Below are 18,823 nucleotides of genomic sequence, written 5' to 3' on the forward strand. Positions count from 1 at the left end.
GGCTTCTAACAGTGTGCACAACAGAGCCAGCGCTCCCTACCCAATCTTAGACATCCCAGATAGGCTTTTAACAATTTATTTCCAAGCACTGGACATCTGGAGAGTTTTCCCAGGCTGTTTTAACATTTTCTTTCCCGCAGATATAGACCTCTGTAGTTAGGGTCTGCTACCTCAAAGCAAGGGAGATACAACTCCTAGACTCCCAAGACACCTTTCTCGCTCCTCTACTTGGTAAGGTCTCCACCTAGGGATGACTCCCGCAAAGTCTCCCAAGAGCGCCAACCCAGCCCCGCGGTGGGGACCCGGGATCAACTCTTCACCGCTGATTGGCTGATGTGGTGACCAAAGGCAGCGCGGCCTTCAGCCAAGGGTGATAGGCTGCTGGAGACCCACCCCCTCGCCCATTGGGTGGGGCAACAAAGCCCGGGATTGGTGGAGCCCAGGGGGCGGGTCGCCGCTGCTGGCGCTGGAGCTGGCGCTGCAGCTGCGGCTCGGGCTCCGGTTTCCTCTTCCTATTCGCGTGCAAGGCCGCGATGGCGACTTCGGCTTGGCTTCTGGGACGGCGTGCGGTGAGTTGGAGGCTGCGGTCGCCGCGGGCGCAGCTCGCTAGCCTCGTGTCCCAGCGCGCCCACTCCCTCTTGCCCGTGGACGATGCGATCAACGGGCTAAGCGAGGAGCAGAAACAGGTAAGGAACCTCATCCCCTTTCAGGCCCCAAGGCCTCCTGGCCAGGCCGCATCGCCCTGCTCGGAGGTCACTCAGACGCTCCTCTGCCCGGCGCCCACTCAGCCGCGGCAGTCGGAGGGCGGGGGACGGGCGCGGGTCGCAGCCTCCCCGCTGTGGAAACAGCAAAGCCTAGCTGCTGAGTTAGATAAGGAGTCGGAGATCGGAAGGCTCCTGGAAGGCTGATGGTATTCTGGTGGAGGTTTGATGGTGTTTTGGCTGGGACACTGGCATGTAGTAAAAAAACCTCTTTCTGAAGTCCAGTTACACCTGAACACTGTCTTAAGACTATGGTTCTCAAGCCTGCTTAATAAGAATCACCAGGGAATCTTTTTTGAATACTCAGCTCCGGGGGCTTTGAAGTGCACTGTCTAATCTGCTATAAGTTCTTCAACACAGTTGCGTCCAAAGCACAAAGTTGAACAAAACACGAAATTGCATTTCAGGTGAGCCTGAACTAGAGCCTTCCTGGAAGATGACTGTTCCCTTTGAGATGTTGGCAGAGTTCCCCAGGAGCCTGTCTCCTGGCTATTAAGCCAATGTCTAAGGCTCCAGGAATTACAAAATCCATTTGCATTTGCAGGCAGCAGATAGAGGTTTGAATCCCCTTCCACAGAAAGGGTTCAGCCCTTGCTCTCAAACTAGTCAGCCAAGAGTTTCAAATCTCTTTCAGTAATCCTTTGTAACCAAAGTCTAGGGGAATAGAAAGCCTGGCACGTGCCAAAAACTGAAGAGGGTATGGCTAGAACAGTGAATGGGCTGAGAAGGATACTGAAGAAGGCTCGAAGAGTCAGTAGGGGTCAGCTCATGCAGGGCCTTAGAGACATGAGTAAGGAGCTTGCCTTCTAGGTACAATGAAAAGCCATGAAATGATTTTATGTACAGGAGTGACATTTTAAAAATACTCAAGCTGTCTAGGCTGAGGACCTTAAAAGAGATGAAGATCATCTCTGAGGAAGTATAAACTGTTATGATCTCTAAGTTTCGATCTGATGCCGGTTGGTGGGGTTACTTGTGGCCTGTTTTCCCCAGTGTGGAGATGCTGTTCTTAGTGGCAGCAAGGGACTGTCTCAGTGGCATCTGTCCACCTCTCTCCCTCTAGCTTCGTCAGACCATGGCTAAGTTTCTTCAGGAGCATCTAGCCCCCCAGGCCCAGGAGATTGATCATATCAATGAATTCAAGAATCTTCGAGTGAGTCATGATGCCTGTGCTGGGGGGAGTTGGCTGGGAGTGGGGCCAAGCAGCAAGGGGGCAGTTTAGGGGCTGGGCTGGGTCGGGAATTGTGCGCTTCCTGGAAGAGCTCACAGTCTTCTGGTAAATAAAACCTCCCTAACAGTGCAGCCCCTTCATGTGAAGCATCTGAGTCTCGTTCCAGATGTGCCAGATGCATGTGACTGACTTCCTTCTCAGAGCTCACTGCACTTCACTTTTTTCTGTTGGCAGGAGTTTTGGAAGCAGCTGGGAAACCTGGGGGTCTTGGGTATTACCGCCCCTGGTGAGTATAGTTTCCTTCCCTAATGAGAACTTTTCTTGCATGCCCTTTAACACCATTTCCAAAAGAAACAGGAAAGGAGGGGAAAGTTTGTGCTCAAAGAACCCAGCACTTTCTCTTGGACCTGAGAATGCATCCATTGACTGTCAGCCCAAGGAGGAGTATACAGTTTAAGCAGTAACATCCAGAAGGCAAAGGGATGAGGCCTGTGTGGTTCACTGACTCAGAATTACTTAGACTCTTGAACTCTGCATGTTTAATAAGTTCCCCCAGGTCCCCCAAGTGATTTGAGTTTAGAAAACTCCATTATCATGCAACTGTCTTGTACTTCAGTCTTTTTTTTTTTTTTTTTTTTTATTTACTTATTTGACAGAGAGAGATCACAAGTAGGCAGAGAGGCAGGCAGAGAGAGAGGGGGAAGCAGGCTCCCTGCTGAGTAGAGAGCCTGATGTGGGGCTCAAGTTTGTGTTTGCTGTAAATTCTGGGATCATGACTTGAGGTGAAGGCTTAACCCACTCAGAGGCTTAACCCACTGAGCAACCCAGGCGCCCTGCACGTCAGTCTAAACCCATCTCCCTAATTCCTAAACTCTGCCCTACTAGTAGCCTCTAGGCAGGACTGCTCAGGACAGGTATGTTCCTGTTGGGACCACCTATGTCCTCTCCCCACAGCTGACTTGCAGTGCCCAGTAAAGAAACCAGCCTGTGGCCTCACCTGCCAAAGCCTGAACAGTGCAATATGCCTCAGCTTGTAGTGTTAGAACAGAGGTGGAACACGGTGTTCTTACATCTTCCCTCACCACTTGGAGACGGTTGCAGGGATTCGAGCTGATTCCAGAGTCATAAAATGAAAAGACTTAAAAATGTAGACCACCTTAAGTAAAGTGGTAGAGGGAACGCCACTGGGAACTCCCAAACCAGACTGTGTTTGGAGGCTTATGAGCCCTCAAAGAAAGCCAGTTCTGGTAAATTCTAGTTTCCACCAGGGTTGTCCTGGTGGCTCTTTCCGGTGCCTCCCGCCTGTGGGCTTACCTTCCTAGAGTTGCAGGGGTTGGGCTCTCCTTTCCCTAGAGCCTAAGATGAGCCTGACTTTTTGTTCAGAGTAAATGTGTTCCTTTCGTGGGGCTTGAACTCTTAACCTCAAGATCAAGAGTTGCATGTTCTACTGACTGAACCATCTAGACAATCCCATGTGCGGAGAATCTTACCAGGGTTTGCCCAAAGAGCGAGCCTAGGGGTGGGAGGTCATAATACCAGATGAGCCAGGTACTTTGATTTTGGATCTGTTGCCAAGGAAAAATTGGCGAGGAATTCTGAAATTCACCATTTGTGGCACTCCAGTCCCCCATTACTAATCTTGCCTTTTTTTTTTTTAAGACGTAATTGACATATACTATTGTATCAAATAACATGTTGATTTGATAGTCAAATCACCTATGCTATGCTAGTCCAAACACCTATGCTATGAAAATCTCACCTTACTCAGGCCTTTCGCACATGGCGTCCTTTGTTTAATGTCCATTCTTAGTGCTCTGACCCTCCTTCTTTGTGTTTCTTGGTTAATCCAGGTTGCCCTTTATTTATTCATCTGCTCATGCACTTCTGTGGCTTTCTGAACAGTGGTTGCGCAGGCTCTCTTGTCTTACATAAGAGGTCTTTCCAGAATAACCCAGGCATTTGCAACGACTGTTTTCTGAACCACCTCAGCTGACCAGAGGCAGCAGGCAAAGCCAGTTCCATGAGCTGGTAAAGCAGGGCCCACAGTGTCAGCCTACCGACCTTGCTAGAGGGTAACTTGTAGTAGGAGCTACAAGAGTGTTTCTTTGCTGCTGGTAAACATTCCTGTGACTGCCCCAATGTAATCTGGGCTGCCTTTTCCATTCCCCTGCCGATCCCAATTCCCAGTTCAGTATGGCGGCTCTGGCCTGGGCTACCTGGAACAAGTGCTGGTGATGGAGGAGATATCCCGAGCGTCTGGAGCAGTGGGGCTCAGTTACGGGGCCCACTCCAACCTGTGCCTCAACCAAATTGTGCGCAATGGAAATGAGGCCCAGAAGGAAAAGTACCTCCCCAAGGTGAGGAGATGAGGAGGGAGAAACCCTGAGGCATCCTCCTGGGTTGGCAAGGGTCAGTCAGACTTGCTGTCTACAACATGCTGCCCTCAAGCAGGAGCATCTAGCCCCCCAAAGGGTCATGGACTTGCTTTAGAAAAATTCACTCAGAAGAATTAAAAATAGGACCAGAACTCCTGAGTCACTCACAGGATGTCATTTGTGGAGCATTTGAAGAAATGTAAAACTGAGACTCGCTTCCCTTGCAGAGGGAATGGGAAAGGGGAAAGATTTTCAGTCGTATAGGTAGTGGACTTCTCTTCCAGGACTTTACCAGTACCTGGTCTGAGAGATGTCTGAAGGGGTATCACATGAGCGGGTGAGAAGCAGTGTCGTGAGCTCCCGTAGGGGACGGACATCTGAAGTCATAACCAACCTTTGTGGTTTCCTTACAGCTGATCAGCGGTGAATACATCGGAGCCTTGGCCATGAGTGAGCCCAATGCTGGCTCTGATGTTGTCTCCATGAAGCTAAAAGCAGAAAAGAAAGGTGAGGCTCTCTTGACTTGGGAGCTTCTGGAAAGGGAGCTGAAATGCACAGAGGGACAGCCCTTCTCAGGGTGAGGGAGGGGGTGGCCTCTGCTGGCTTTCCAGAACTATTTCCCATAGGGGGCACCTTCCTGCCCAGCAGTAGGTCCATGAAGTGACTGGTTGGGATGGGCCAACATGGCTTGAGCAAGTAGCCAACTTCTTATCCTTAGGTGATCACTACATCCTGAATGGGAACAAGTTCTGGATCACCAATGGCCCTGATGCTGACATCCTTATTATCTATGCCAAGACAGATCCCGCTGCCATGCCAGCCTCTCGGGGCATCACAGCCTTTATTGTGGAAAAGGTGAGTGGAGGGCAGTGCATGCCAGGAGGCTATTATCTCCTGAAGTCAGTACTACAGAAGGCTCTCTCCTGCTGGTCATAGACACAATCAGTGTGTGCTAGGCCAAGGCTCTGGAGAGGGCGGGGAGGGTGGAGATAGAAGAGCTGACTGCAAGGAGAAGGGCCACATTGGAGCCCAAGAAGGATGAGTCAGATCTGAGCATGGTTGAGCCACACAGAAAGGTCCAGGAAGATGAGGACTAGAAGGAAGCAACTCGATCTGATGACCACAGTGTCCCTGCCAGCCTTGGGGAGAGTGGCTGTGGAGAACAAGCAAGTTCTGAACATGTGAACAGCTTCGGGGGTGGCCAGGTGGTGGATGAAGGCTGCAGCGAAGCAAGAGGGAGATGGAGCAGGAGTTGGAATGAAAAGGCGGACATTTGAGTTTGTTTTCAAGAATGGGAGAAAATTGGGGCACCTGGGTGGCTCAGTGGGTTAAAGCCTCTGCTTTCGGCTCGGGTCATGGTTCTGGAGTCCTGGGATCGAGCCCTGCATTGGGCTCTCTGCTCAGCAGGGAGCCTGCTTCCCTCTCTCTCTATCTACTCTCTGCCTACTTGTGATCTCTGTCTGTCAAATAAATAAATAAAATCTTAAAAAAAAAAAAAAAAAGAATGTGAGAAAACTGGGGCACCTGGGTGGCTCAGTGGGTTAAAACCTCTGCCTTCAGCTCAGGTCATAATCCCAGGGTCCTGGGTTCGAGCCCAGAGCATTGGGCTCTGCTCAGCGGGGAGCCTGCCTTCTCCTCTCTCTCTGCCAGCTTCTCTGCCTACTTGTGATCTCTGTTGAATAAATAAATAAAATCTTTAAAAAAAAAAAAAAAAGAATGGGAGAAAACTGAGAGATTTATTTGGTAGAGAGATAATTATTTGGTAGAGAGAAAGGAATATAGGAGAGGGAAAAATTGAGGTGTGTGGGAGCAAGTGAGCCAAACCCAACAGTAAGCCGTGGGAAAGGTAGGGCTGGATTACAGGTGATGGTGGAGAAGCTGCCTGAGTCATGACTGTGCAGCATGAGGGCTGGGAACTGTGGGGGTTAGGAGGCTGAGAGAGAATTCCGGGAATTAAGTGTCCTGAAGGTTTGCAATACCCTCTATAGAAAGAGGGAACTAAGACCAGAGGAAAGAAAAGAAGGTAGCCCAAAGAGCCTGGCAGAGATTGGAAATCTCATGGTCATGTGGTACGACCCGCATTAGCCTGCCCGGCCATATACTTTGCCAGTCATTTGGCAATGCAGACTGCATCTGGTTAGCCTCAGGCCAAAGTACATAGATGGCTGATTTTGATCCTGGGGGGGACTCAGATACAGATGGGAGAGGTACAGAAGGAAAGGAATGGAGTTACCTGGAGAGTGTCCCAGAAGTGCTTTCCCCTGAGAAGAGGAAACAAAGCCAGTGAAGGTCAGGGGCTACCCAGGGTGTGGGTATTTCCTTGAGAAAGTACTGCTCCCATGAGAAGTGGGGAGAATGCACCTAGAGGCAGAGGAGGGTGGGGTATTAGCTGGAGCTTATAGGAGTGGGGCAGTCCTACAGAGTGGGCACCCTGGGAGCAGGAGGCAGTGTGTTGTGCAAATTCGGGACCAGATGGGAGGGTGGGCATTTCTCAAGGGTCTGCCTTTTACTAGCCGCCCTGCTTGAGGACTAGTCTGTAATTGGGGCCACCTTTTTTTCCCCCTGTAAAGGGTATGCCTGGCTTCAGCACCTCCAAGAAGCTGGACAAGCTGGGCATGAGGGGATCCAACACCTGTGAGCTAATCTTTGAAGACTGCGAGGTTCCTGGTGAGTCCCTGAGAATGGGAAAGTGCCTGTGTGACCCTTTCATAAGTTGAGAAAGTCCATCTCAGGTAAGAGGAGCTCACCATCATCAGCTTACCGACGACGTGTCTAGATGGTGTGCCTCCATCTACTGTGCTTGCCCTTGGGCCCATACATGTGGGCCTTAGGCTGCCAGGCAGCTGTCCTTCTGGCCAGAGCTGCATGCCTGCCTGTGGCCACCATGAAGGCTCCTTTTTCTTATGTTACTAATACACTGGGTCTGGGGGGTATGCCAGTACCCGGAATAGACAGGTAGGAGGTGCCTCACCCTCTCCTGTCCTCCAGACTGCCCTGTTTGTGCGTGTCCCTGAATAGCCCACGTGAGATTCATTAATGATGTGGGGGAAAAAAAAACACCATCCAGATAAACTGATGGAAGCCAGGCTCAGTGAAGACAAGAGAATTCAACTGGAGTATTTTTGCTTTGAGGACCAGCCAGGTTTGCTCTGCACCTCAGCCATAGACCATTCCCTCTCCCCCATTACCCAGGACCCCAGAACAATAGGCTTTGGTTACAAAGAGCATCTAGGGAGGCCAGATCAATGTGGATCCTTTTAGATCAGCAGGAAACAACGGCCATCATTAAGTCAGTGGTCTACGCTGTATTGAGTGTCCTACCCACACCTCCCAAGGCCTTCCAGTGCCCTGGCTTCCAGGCTAGGGAGGTAGTCAGCAGATTGCATAACTGACACTGAATGACCCATCTCTTAGACAAAAACTCCTCCAGAGACTACTTTTGTCGTGGGTGGGGGCTGGTGATACTGGAGCAGGGAGCAGACTCAACCTGGGGGACAGAGTAATTCTCAGTTTCCTTTATGGGCATGGGTAAAAAGAACTAGGGAGGGGTTGGATGGCTTCTAGACCAAATTAGCTTTTCTTTGCCATTCAAAGCAGTCAAGGAAGAGAAAGGGAAAGTCTAAAGATGGGGCCTTTGTGTCTTATGAGTGGGGTGTGTGTGGTAGTGTGGTGGTTGGGGAGTCCCTCTAGCAAGGTCTATTTTTTTTTTTTAAGATTTTATTTATTTGGGGCACCTGGGTGGCTCAGTGGGTTAAAGCCTCTGACTTCAGCTCAGGTCATGATCCCAGGGTCCTGGGATCGAGCCCCACATCAGGCTCTCTGCTCTGCAGGGAGCCTGCGTCCCCCTCCTCTCTCTTTGCCTGCCTTTCTACCTACTTGTGATTTATGTCAAATGAATAAATAAAATCTTTTAAAAAAAATTTATTTATTTATTTATTTGAGAGAGAAAGCATGAGCAGAGTGTGGAGAGGGAGAGGGAGAAGCCAGACTCCCCGCTAAGCAGGAAACTGGATGCAGGACTCAATTTCAGGGCCCCAGGTTCATGACCCAAGCCAAAGGCAGATGCTTAACCCACTGAGCCACCCAGGCGCCCTGAAACAAGCCCCACATCCAGCTGGAAGTCGTAAACTCCATGTTTGTCTCTCACTTGGAACCCTAGTCGGTGGTCAAAGGTCAGGTGACATTTTAGGGCCTGCGTGAAAGCCACGATATCAAACCTAGCAGCTTTTATACAATTGAGGAGGCTGTGGACAGCCCTCTTCCCTCTGACTGGCACTTTTTCCCGGCAGCTGCCAACATCCTGGGCCATCTAAGTAAGGGCGTCTACGTGCTGATGAGTGGGCTGGACCTGGAGCGGCTGGTGCTGGCTGGTGGGCCCCTTGGGTGAGTGTGAGGCTTTAGGGGAGCTGGGCTCTCGGCTTCCTTGGCAAGTTGTGACATCACAGCCTTCACCTTGGTGGGGGCCAATGGGACCTGCCTCCAGGGAGATGCACTTTTTCTCTTGGAAACAAAATGAACAGACCTCCTCCCCCCGCCATGTACTTTTCTTCACAATGGAGGGAGATATTATCAGATGACAGGCCTAAGGCCCGAGTTGCACTTCTACTTAATTATTCAGGATGAAACAGAACCACACGAAGGCACTAAGACCTCTCTGCACAGGGGTCCTGCTCCTCCATCTGGTGTCCGGGAAAGGGGCACACATCCTGGGCAGTTGGTGCAGTGACTGAGCGGGGGTGATCAGAACCCTCATGCTCCTTGTCTCCTCCCTGGGACTCCAGTTCCTCATCTTGCCAAGCCTCCTCCCTGCAAGCTCCCCACACTGGCAGTGGGGGTACAGCGAGGCGCCTCCCCACTGTCGTCCTCTTTCCTGGCAGGCTTATGCAGGCTGTCCTCGACCACACCATTCCCTACCTACACACAAGGGAAGCCTTTGGCCAGAAGATTGGGCACTTCCAGGTGAGTGGAATTCTTCTGCTGAAATGTACTTTCTTGACAGGGTCCAGATTGTCTTTATCAAATGAGCGAACAGGGCATTCCATATCTTTTGCCACCAAAACGAGCCTGGAGGCTTGGAACACAGGCTCTTTTGGCATGCTGCCTGGGTTGGGACCTTGTCAGGAAGTGACCCTCGTGTCCATTCACTTCCTACTTGAGATGAATGAACCTGACCTTGTAGGGCTGGTGGGGGAAGCGAGCAGGCTGTAGGCAGGCCCAGGGAAAAGAGCAGCGTTTCTGGTCATGTATCCTGGTGTGAAGTCACCTCTCAGCACGTGGGGTTCACTGTGCAGCGGCCGCTCTCTGGGCAGCTCTGTCATCTAAGGCAAGTCAGCCTCCTAGCTGTGCCCTCGCGTCCCTGGGCCTGGCTCTCAGATGGCCACTGCTGACCTGCTTTGAGTGACTAGGGGGAGTGTCTGAGAGGAACATGGCTCCGGCGTGCTGACCTGTTGACCCCCTCCTTGTGCCCAGCTGATGCAGGGGAAAATGGCCGACATGTACACCCGCCTCATGGCCTGTAGGCAGTATGTCTACAATGTCGCCAAGGCCTGTGATCAGGGCCACTGTACTGCCAAGGTAAGGGCGGGCTGTGGGGACTCCCTCCCTGTGTGGCCCCCGGCAGGGCCCTTCTGACCCCAAGCCCCCTCCCACAGGACTGCGCGGGGGTGATTCTTTACTCAGCTGAGTGCGCCACCCAGGTTGCCCTGGACGGCATTCAGTGCTTTGGTGAGTGGCCCCCACTTCCCACTCCTGACCCCAGAAAGTTTCCTCTTCACTCCTCACGCCGTGCTTCGGCTGCTGCTGAGCTGCCACCTTTAAGCTCCTTCTAACCCCTGTTACTAGGAAGACATGTTAAAGCAAATGAGAAAACTGCCAGAGGCCACGAGTGGCTCATCCCATCAGCAATGCCTCTCTCTCACACTCCCTGCCTGGTCCCATGAACACTGGGAAATGGGGAGGGAGGGATGCCTCAGAGGCTGATGGCCTTAAGAGCCCAGAATTGGGCCAGAAGGCCTGGGTTTGAACCCTAAACCTGCCACCGGCTGGCTTTATGACCCATGCTAAAGACTTACCCTTCCCTGGGTCCGGCCCCCAGTGAGCGCTGTGCAGTACCTTTCTGTCCGCCTTCCCAGGTCTACCAGTGGCAGTAGCCATCTTTGCCTGGTGTCCTCAGCAATCTGGGTGGCCTTCCAGTCCCTTGTCCCCACTCCCACAGCTAGGTGTTTCCCACAGCCTCCCCTCTCAGCTCCATTTGCTGCTTGTCTTTAATCAGCCTCTCCTCTGGCCTCTTTCTGTATACTTGACTCTCTGTTTGCTTTCCTCACTGCCCCTCACCTCCTGTTGTCCTCTCCTCTCTGCCCGAACCCTGGCCACAGGTGCCAACGGCTACATCAACGACTTTCCCATGGGCCGCTTTCTGCGAGATGCCAAGCTGTATGAGATTGGGGCTGGGACCAGTGAGGTGAGACGGTTGATCATCGGCAGAGCCTTCAATGCAGACTTCCACTAAGCCCAAGACCCTTCACCCCCTTTCTCAGCACCGAGAGGCCTTTCTTTGGACATAGAGATATGGCAGCTCTCCTGCTGCTTGGCAGCACTCACATCAGCCCTTGGCCTCTGCGTGAGGTCTCTACTATGGCTGACAAGTGCTGTGGGCCTCAGAGCCCGGCCCCCAGGATGCCACAAGTTGAAGGCAGACATGGGGGTTGGGGAGCAGCATTTCTAGTTAGACCTTCTGGTCTGAAGAAGCTGGAGGACATGAATGAGGGTTGTGGTGGGTGGAGGGCCTTCCTGGAAAGTGGCTTAAAATGGACTCAGCAGGAAGCATACTGGCTGTTCTGGGGCTTCTGGGAAGGAAAGAAGCCACCCTTTTTTTTGGAGGAGGAGGGGGGCTATGCCTCTTGCAGGGAACCGAGTACCCTAGAGGCATTGCCCCTCTACATGTATTTGAACATGGCAGCCTCGTCTTTCTAGGGAAAACAAACAAAAACAAACAAAAACCCAAACCTAGCCTTTGTTTCTGCTGATTTCTAGAGGCATCAGCTCCGGATAGCTGGTGAGCAGGCACCCTCTCAGCCACCGCTAGCAGTTCTTCCGGGCCCCCCCAGGGCTTTATTCGTTAGGGCTGAAATCCCGTGGTGTTGGGGTGGAGCTCCAGGAAGAGGCAGCTCAGAACACCTGGGCCACCCAGACTCCACTACGTGGCAAAGAGCTGTGTGCTTGTGAGGGATCAGCTCGGCGCCAGCTTCCATGGCAGCATCTCTGAGCCCTTCAGCCCTGCCTGGCCGCTGCCACCGTCCAGTCCTGGCCGGATGACAGCCTACAGCTGACCAGGCAGCAGGCCTGGCTGGCAGCACAACTCCAGCCAAGGACGCCTGTGTACATTTCTCTGGATGCCCTATGGCTAGTTTTGTTACAACAGCTCCGTGGCTGCTGCCATTTTGTATTAAGCGTTAGGAAGCAAACCCATCTGCTTCTAAACTGGTGTTTCTGGCAGGGGGTTGGGGAGCAATGTACTTGCTACTGCCTCCTGTCCAGCGCTAGCCTGTGGCCTTGGAGGATAACTAGTCCAGGTCCTACTCTGCCATCTCACCTACTCATTGGTGATGCATGACAAAGAGATGTTATCTGCCTTGAGGACAGAAGAGGTTTCAGCCTCCCTTCCCCAGATCTCCCAATGGTTTTTAAAGGAAGAAGGGAGTCCAGAAAGGTAAGAGTCTTAGAGGTAGAAGGACACCATCCCCTTAGTCTTTTAGAAGACTAAGACAGGGGCACTGCCTGGGTGGTTCAGTTGGTTAAGCTTCTGACTCTTGGTTTTGGTTCAGGTCATGATTAAGATCATGTGGTTCAGGTCATGTGATCGAGCCCCACATAAGGCTCCATGCTCAGCACGAGTATGCTCAGGAATCTTTTTCCCCACCTCCTCCCTACCCCTCTGCTCATCCACCTTCTCACACACACACTCTCAAAAAAATAAATCAAATCTTTAAAGATTAAGACAATTTGATTTTCCCAAGGTCAGAACTGGAACAAGGTTAGATGCAGATCAACAGAGATGAAAATGCTAGCCTGCAGCCCCACTGCACAGACCAGTGGAATGGGTTTGGGTTGTTCCACTGTATCTAAATTCCCTAAGAACTGGTTTGCTTGGCTCTCAGCCCAGGGGTGCCTTTCTGACTTTAGGTCCTGGCCAGTGGCCAAGTGCTGTTCCAGCCTGATGTCTGAGACAGGTGCAGTTAGCTCCTTACCAATCCTACCCTAGTTCTATCCTGAGGGGGAAACCCAGGGCTTGCGGCGCTGTCCCTTTACTCTCCTCCAGCCTGCACCCTGCTATGTTGGAGATGAATGTGGCCAAAACAGTGGTCTTGCTCACATGTAGCCTGGAGACATTCAGAATGTGACAGGATGGAGTGTTACCTCCAGTCTGTGTACGTTACGGAGCCCTGCCACCAACTTGGGGAGAATGTGACTGTTTTCCTGATGCTACATATGAAAAGTAATATTTTAAAGTAAAGCTGAAAACAAAGAGTGTAGCCTGAGTCATGAATGGAAGAGCAAGGGACCCTTCATTTTGGTGGTTTTGGGGTTTTTGGTCTCCATGCGTTTGGTAACTACAGCACCAGCTCCCAGCACTAATCAGTCCTGGGGCTGCTTCTAATCCCACCCACTCCAGTTTTAGGCAGGTCACACTATCAGCCCAGACCTGCTGTTGACTAGCGTCCCATACATTGTTTTCGCTGGTGGATGGCAACAGGAGCTGAGACGGGTTCTCCAGGTGCTGTCTGTAAAATGCAGGTTCCTTTATCAACCCCAGACCGAATATCTTCAAGAACAGTTCTGAGGTAGGGCAGCCTTTTAGAATAACTGACCTGGGACCTAGAGGACACCTCCCCAGAAGCTTGAATCCTAATTCTAGTAAAAAAAAAACAGCTTTGCCTATGTGGCCAGTCTGGATTTGGTAAGAGTAGCTCCCTGGTCTTCACAAACCCGTGGGAGACAATATTGTGCAGGGCAGCCTTCCAGAAGCATTAGGTACGCGGCCCAGGGCCATGGAACTCAGCAGGGAACCAGGCGCCCAGCCACGCCCAGATGCGAGGTGGAGCCAGAGCTAGTGTCCCCGCGGCGTGGTTTTGGGTGGGGGGGGGGGGATCCTCTTTAATTCCGCTGCTGTTGCCCAGCCTACGTCCGCCCGGCAGAGCCGGGACCCAGATCCCAGGTGACCATTAGTCGCGACCCCTGGGTTACGGCGGGCCGCGTGTCCTCCTTGTACCCCGCCCAGCCGCCGAGGGGGCGCGCCCCGCGGAGCGCGGCTGGGACTAGTTCCGCGGGGCCTGCGTGGAACTCGCCTGACCTCTGCCGGCCGCCCGCGGGGTTGCAGACGCGCAGAGTCGCTGCTCTCCGGCTTTAAGCCCGGTGCTCCGGACTAGCGGTTCCCAGTCTCTGATTTCAGGATGCACAGGGCTCAAGGTCTTGTTTTGTTTTGTTTTGCCTAATGAGAACGTGAGGGAAGCGGGGGAGCCGCTGGCTATCCTCTATCTTGTATCGTTTAATACCAAGAGGAAAAAAAAGTCACCTTTAGCAATTAAAAATATACGTGATGTAAACTCGGAACAAAGCCAGTGTTTTTTTATTTTTAAAATTTCGTATGTTTTGGGGGCACCTGGGTTAAAGCCTCTGCCTTCAGCTCAGGTCATGATCTCAGGATCCTGGAATGGAGCCCTGAGTAGGGCTCTCTGCTCAGTGGGGAGCCTGTTTCCCTTCCTCTCTCTCTCTGCCTGCCTCTCTGCCTACTTGTGATCTCTCTGTGTCAAATGTATAAATAAAATCTTTTTTTAAAAATTTCGTATGTTTTATGTCGTGAGTCTTAAAATATGATAGTTTAGCATGTTAACATTTTTTTTTAAAGTCACCCCTATCCCCAGTCCCTCCTCCCCAGGACAAAACCATCCTTGAATGTTTAAGCAATTTCTTCTGGTAATGTACTTGATGCCTCTAAGTAATGTGCTTCTTTACTGATTGGCTTGCAAACACTTCCAAGGAGAGTTCTTCACTGTGCCTACACTGCTCTTACAAACAGCTCACGACACGCCGTATTTTTCTTGCTTCCTCAGCCCCGTCCTGTCCCACAAGCCAGCCTTCGGGAACCCTGGGACCAAATGGTACAGAATCCTGTTCACATTCCTCTTGCCCACACTTAGTGCTCTTTGGTACCCAGAGCCGAGAGCCACACTATTCTGGCTTGGAGCCCTGCTCCACCTGGTGGCTGGGCAGGGAGCTGGTGTCTCCCACACCCACCACCCATCTAGCCTATCTAAACTGGCCTATCTAAATATTTTTTGGATCCACAACAACCTGACAACTTGTCTGCCTTCCTCCAATCCATGTCCCTCGACCCTTCCTCTATTCTGAGTGGGAGTGAACTATCCAGCTCCCCCCAAATCTTTCAGTAGATCTCAGTACCCATAAAATCCAAGGTTTTACAAGGCAAATATGACTCTGATCCTCCTCGGCTGTCCCCTCGAGCTGCTACTCTCCCCATCCCTGCTGAGTACTTGTGTTTTGGTAGCAAATAGTCCTCAGGTGCTCTTCCTTACCCCTGACCTTTGCCCAGCCGGCCCCTCTGCAAAAGATGACCTTCTGGCCCTTTGCCTAGCTCTTATTTTCCTCATCCTGAAAGTCTCAATTCAGGGTCTGAATGTTTAGGAAGACCTCCCTACTCCAGCCCTCCGCACCCTGAGCCTCTCTGCCTCAGTGGGCTTGCTCCCCTGTTGTATCTGTCTTGTATGTGTGTTTCCTCCAAATTAGGCTAAGAACTTAAGGGCTGGGATTGTGATTTGACGGCCCTTATATGCGCATCATCCAGCACAGTTCCTGGCACGTAACGGGTGCTCAACAAATGTTTATTGAGAGAGTAGGTAAGTAGTCCTGTAACACTTAGCTCACATTTTTCTGGTACTGTATTATTTGTGTATATGGTTCCCTCTGAGTATATTGTAAGATCTTTGAGGTCAAAGACCATTTTTCACTTATCGGAACCCTCCCCATACACCCAGTGCTCATAGCAACCCCTCCGTGGCTCTGTGCATACTGAATGAGTGAAACAACAGGTGGGCCAGCTCCTTGGCCTAATCCCCAGAGCTGGCAGAAAGAGCGGAGCCAGCCGGCCTCGCCTGGCCCCGCTTTCCCTAGGCCTCCTCACCCTGGAGTAGCCAGAGCCCAGCTGCAGAGGGGAGGCCCTCACCCCTATATTCCTCCGACCCACTCAAAAACAGAGGAGAACTGTGGATGGAGGACCCTGGCCCTGCCTCTGGCAGCAGAGGACATGAATGGGGATTGGATGGAGAAAAGGGGCAGAGTGGAGTACATCCCATCCTTTTTTTCCTTTTCTTGTGTAAAATGTATGATATATATACAGAAAAGTATGTAACATGCATAAATGCAATATAAACAATAATAAACGCCTGTGTACCCAGCCCCCAGGTCAGTCAGTCCTCCAAGTACCTTAGAAGCCTGCATGCGAGGCCTTGACCCATTCTTCCCAGAGGAGCTACCATCCTCAATTTAATGACAATCTTCTCCCCAATATCCCTCCTTCTTTTACAGTTTCCTGCCTCTGTGTATATCCCTAAACAACATTGTTTGGATTGCCTGTTTTTTTCTGTTTTCTGTTCTTTTTTTTTTTTTCTCTGCAGTTAGATTCATTCTAAATATACTCTGTATCTTGTTTCTTTGGCTTATTGTGTGGTTTTTAAAAGATTCGTTCATGTTAAGGGGTGGAGCTATAATTGGTCCAGTTTTTTTTTTTTTTCTTGTATAGTATTCCATTGTGTGAAAATACTACAAGTTAATTATCTGTGCTAGTGTGGATGGATGTTTGGGCTGTTTCCAGTTTGGGGCATTCTGGATGCAACTTCTGGTTTCCGTGTGCAGGAATCCCTCTACGTGTGTTCCCAGGAATGGTGTTTCTCTCTTGTCAGGTGTGTATGTGATCAACTTTACTAGGTAATTCCAACTGTCTTCCAAAGTCATTGTGCGCCTATATTTTTTAGATTGGTGCCACCAGAGAGGACCTGGGACAGAGGCGGCATGTCCAGCCCCAGGGTCAGCCAACTGTATGAGCTTATTTTCAACAAGGGGAAGAACTTGGTGAAAAAGTGTCCATCCCTGCTTTCCTGCCCAGGCCCATAAACCACATGGTCAACGAATCTTTAAAGACAACCTCTGAGCTGAGCACCTGCCAGGGCCTGGGAGACATCACTGAGTTAGCACAGATCAGCCTCAGAGACAGTTATGTTTCCACTTACTCTGCCAAGCCATGTGACACAACTTTGCCCCAAAAGACATGGGAGAGTGAGGGCCAGACAGGCAAGTGAGAGTTTTCTGGAAGAGAGGAACATGGAGGCACATGGGCCTGGGCTCCCTGACAGCAGGTTCAGCATATAGAGTGCCGCTTTCGGGACCACCTGGGGGCCCCAGGTTCTTGCTCTGTTTATGGGAATGGGTGACCAGAGTCTTAAGACCTACTCGAGCCCCATCTGATGCTGCCAGGCTAGGCAGGGTTGGCTATGCCTTAGGTCCCTTTACTCATGGAAGTAAAAGTGTTTAATTAAATTTATTGTGGGGTGAATCAAGATTTAGAACAGAGGCATCTGTCTGGCTCAGTCCATAGAGCATGCGACTCTTGATCTCGGGATTGTGTGTTCAAGCCCCGTGTTGGGTGTAGAGCTTACTTTAAAATTAAAATCTTAAAGAAAAATAAATAAATGAACTAAAATAGGGGAAGGGAGTATCTGAAAGGAGAACAGGCTGGATGGAGGTGAGACTTGCTGTCCTTCTCCTTCAGCCTGCCAAGTCTTTCCTTGCTGTCCAGATTCCCCACCGTTGGCCCAGAGTGGAAGGGCGGGGGAGGTTGGGGCCACTGCAAGATAGCCAATTAAGGCTGAAGGTATGTGAATTTTCTGTAACCGCATTTGCCTGGGGCAGCGGGGAACTGCTCCCTAGGCTGAGGCCACCAGAGCTGAGGGACTCTTCAGACTAAAGAATCCCGCCCCCCCCAGCTACTCAGATCCAGCCCCTCTCCCCACTCCCCACCTGTCTCCCTGCTCCCCCCTCCCAGGTATACCTGGGCAGAGTATACTGTGCAGTCCTGCAAAGCTGAGAAGGAGGGGATGGGAAGTAGACTGCCCTTTGGATTCTCTATCTCCTGGGGTACTCAGGGTATCTCAGCTCCCAGGGAGGCTGCCTGGCTCCAGAGTGAAGGAAGGTGAAGTCTCCCTGGAAAGACCTTCCTTAGTCTTCTCCTTCTGTGCGAGCCTCTGGGTGCTTGGAACCCTACCACACACATACCCCTGTGCCCCATTCCCTGACCCCTAGGAGCCTGTTGGAGAGCTTCGGGCTGCAGTTTTTCTGCTGTCTTCACCTGATCACCCACACCACCAAGGGCCTGGAGCTTCTTGTCCGGGACTCCTGAGCCCTGGAGTGACCCTTGGTGTGTGTGGGGGGGACTGGAAGGGGGTAGATGGGCAAGAGCCTCTGGAGTGTGGAGCCCATTGTCAGTAAGGCAACAAGACAATGTGTAAGTGAGGGTGTTAGCCCTCCCCGAGGAAGGGTCAGACAGGGACACACTGGCTTCTCAGTGTTAGCTCTGGAGCCCCTTCTCACTAAAGGGTACACTTCCTGTCCCATATTCCTCAAACTTCTATGTCCCCTCTGCTCCAAGGCCGGAAGCCCCAAGGGGCCACTCCTGGGGACTCAAGCACCTTAGGCTTCCCCACAAGGTCCCCTGATAAGCCCCTTCCTGCCCCTCACCCTACCCCACCCTACCCCCAGCCTGTTCCTCTCACCAGGAACAATCACCCAATTCATTTCCATGCTGCCTCCTGGAAACTTCATCTCTCTGCTCCTCAGAGTCTGTGGGTTACCTGGGGCCCACCACACAGCCCTCAGTCAACAGATGGACCTTCTGCCCTCCAACCTCCTGCCTGCCCCCCAGCCAGTACACCCCAGGCTCAGCCCACTTGAGTGAGCTGCCCCTTCACCTGCCAATCCCCAGTTAAGAATAACCTGCCTTTACTGAGTGACCACTGTGTGCCAGGGGTGTAAGAATTGTGGAGCCAAAGGAGCTTACAATTCAGTTGAGGAAGTGGACATAAACCCAATTGTTTCCATCACTCCAGCCACTTTTAATGTTTTCTATTCTTTAAGCCCCAGCGCTGAGCACTGCTCACCCAAACACTGGTGCTGTCCCCGGCTCTGCACTCTATTCCCAGCATGAAACCTGGCTAAGTAGAGGTGCCCATCCAATGAATGCCTGCCCTGGGGGCTGCAGGAGCAGACCCCCTCTTTTCCTGTCGCCCTCCACTGAGCTTATCTAAATGAGATCAGGTTTAACTGAAACCTAAAGGGCAGACTTACAGGGGGAGGGAAAGAAGGGGGCAGGTGAAATCCCAAGGCTTTGCCTTGAACTAAATTCCCCCATTCTTCTCAGTAGCAACGGAAGGAACAGGGTTCTGGGGTCA

At 51.6% G+C, this 18,823-nt stretch overlaps 1 protein-coding gene across 1 annotated transcript; it reads left to right on the plus strand.

Annotated features, from left to right (window-relative positions):
• The first annotated feature begins 451 nt into the window (after positions 1-451).
• On the plus strand, positions 452-11,315 carry IVD (isovaleryl-CoA dehydrogenase). Its single transcript, XM_059372521.1, has 12 exons — positions 452-686; positions 1,825-1,914; positions 2,167-2,218; positions 4,120-4,289; positions 4,721-4,814; positions 5,026-5,162; positions 6,878-6,974; positions 8,597-8,690; positions 9,185-9,266; positions 9,777-9,881; positions 9,959-10,031; positions 10,682-11,315. Exons 1-12 carry the CDS (start codon positions 534-536, stop codon positions 10,813-10,815), a joined length of 1,281 nt encoding a protein of 426 aa, XP_059228504.1. The 5' UTR covers positions 452-533; the 3' UTR covers positions 10,816-11,315.
• The last annotated feature ends 7,508 nt before the right edge of the window (positions 11,316-18,823 follow it).

The sequence above is a fragment of the Mustela nigripes genome, chromosome 13 (genome assembly GCF_022355385.1).
Source record: "Mustela nigripes isolate SB6536 chromosome 13, MUSNIG.SB6536, whole genome shotgun sequence".
Classification (NCBI taxonomy): domain Eukaryota; kingdom Metazoa; phylum Chordata; class Mammalia; order Carnivora; family Mustelidae; genus Mustela; species Mustela nigripes.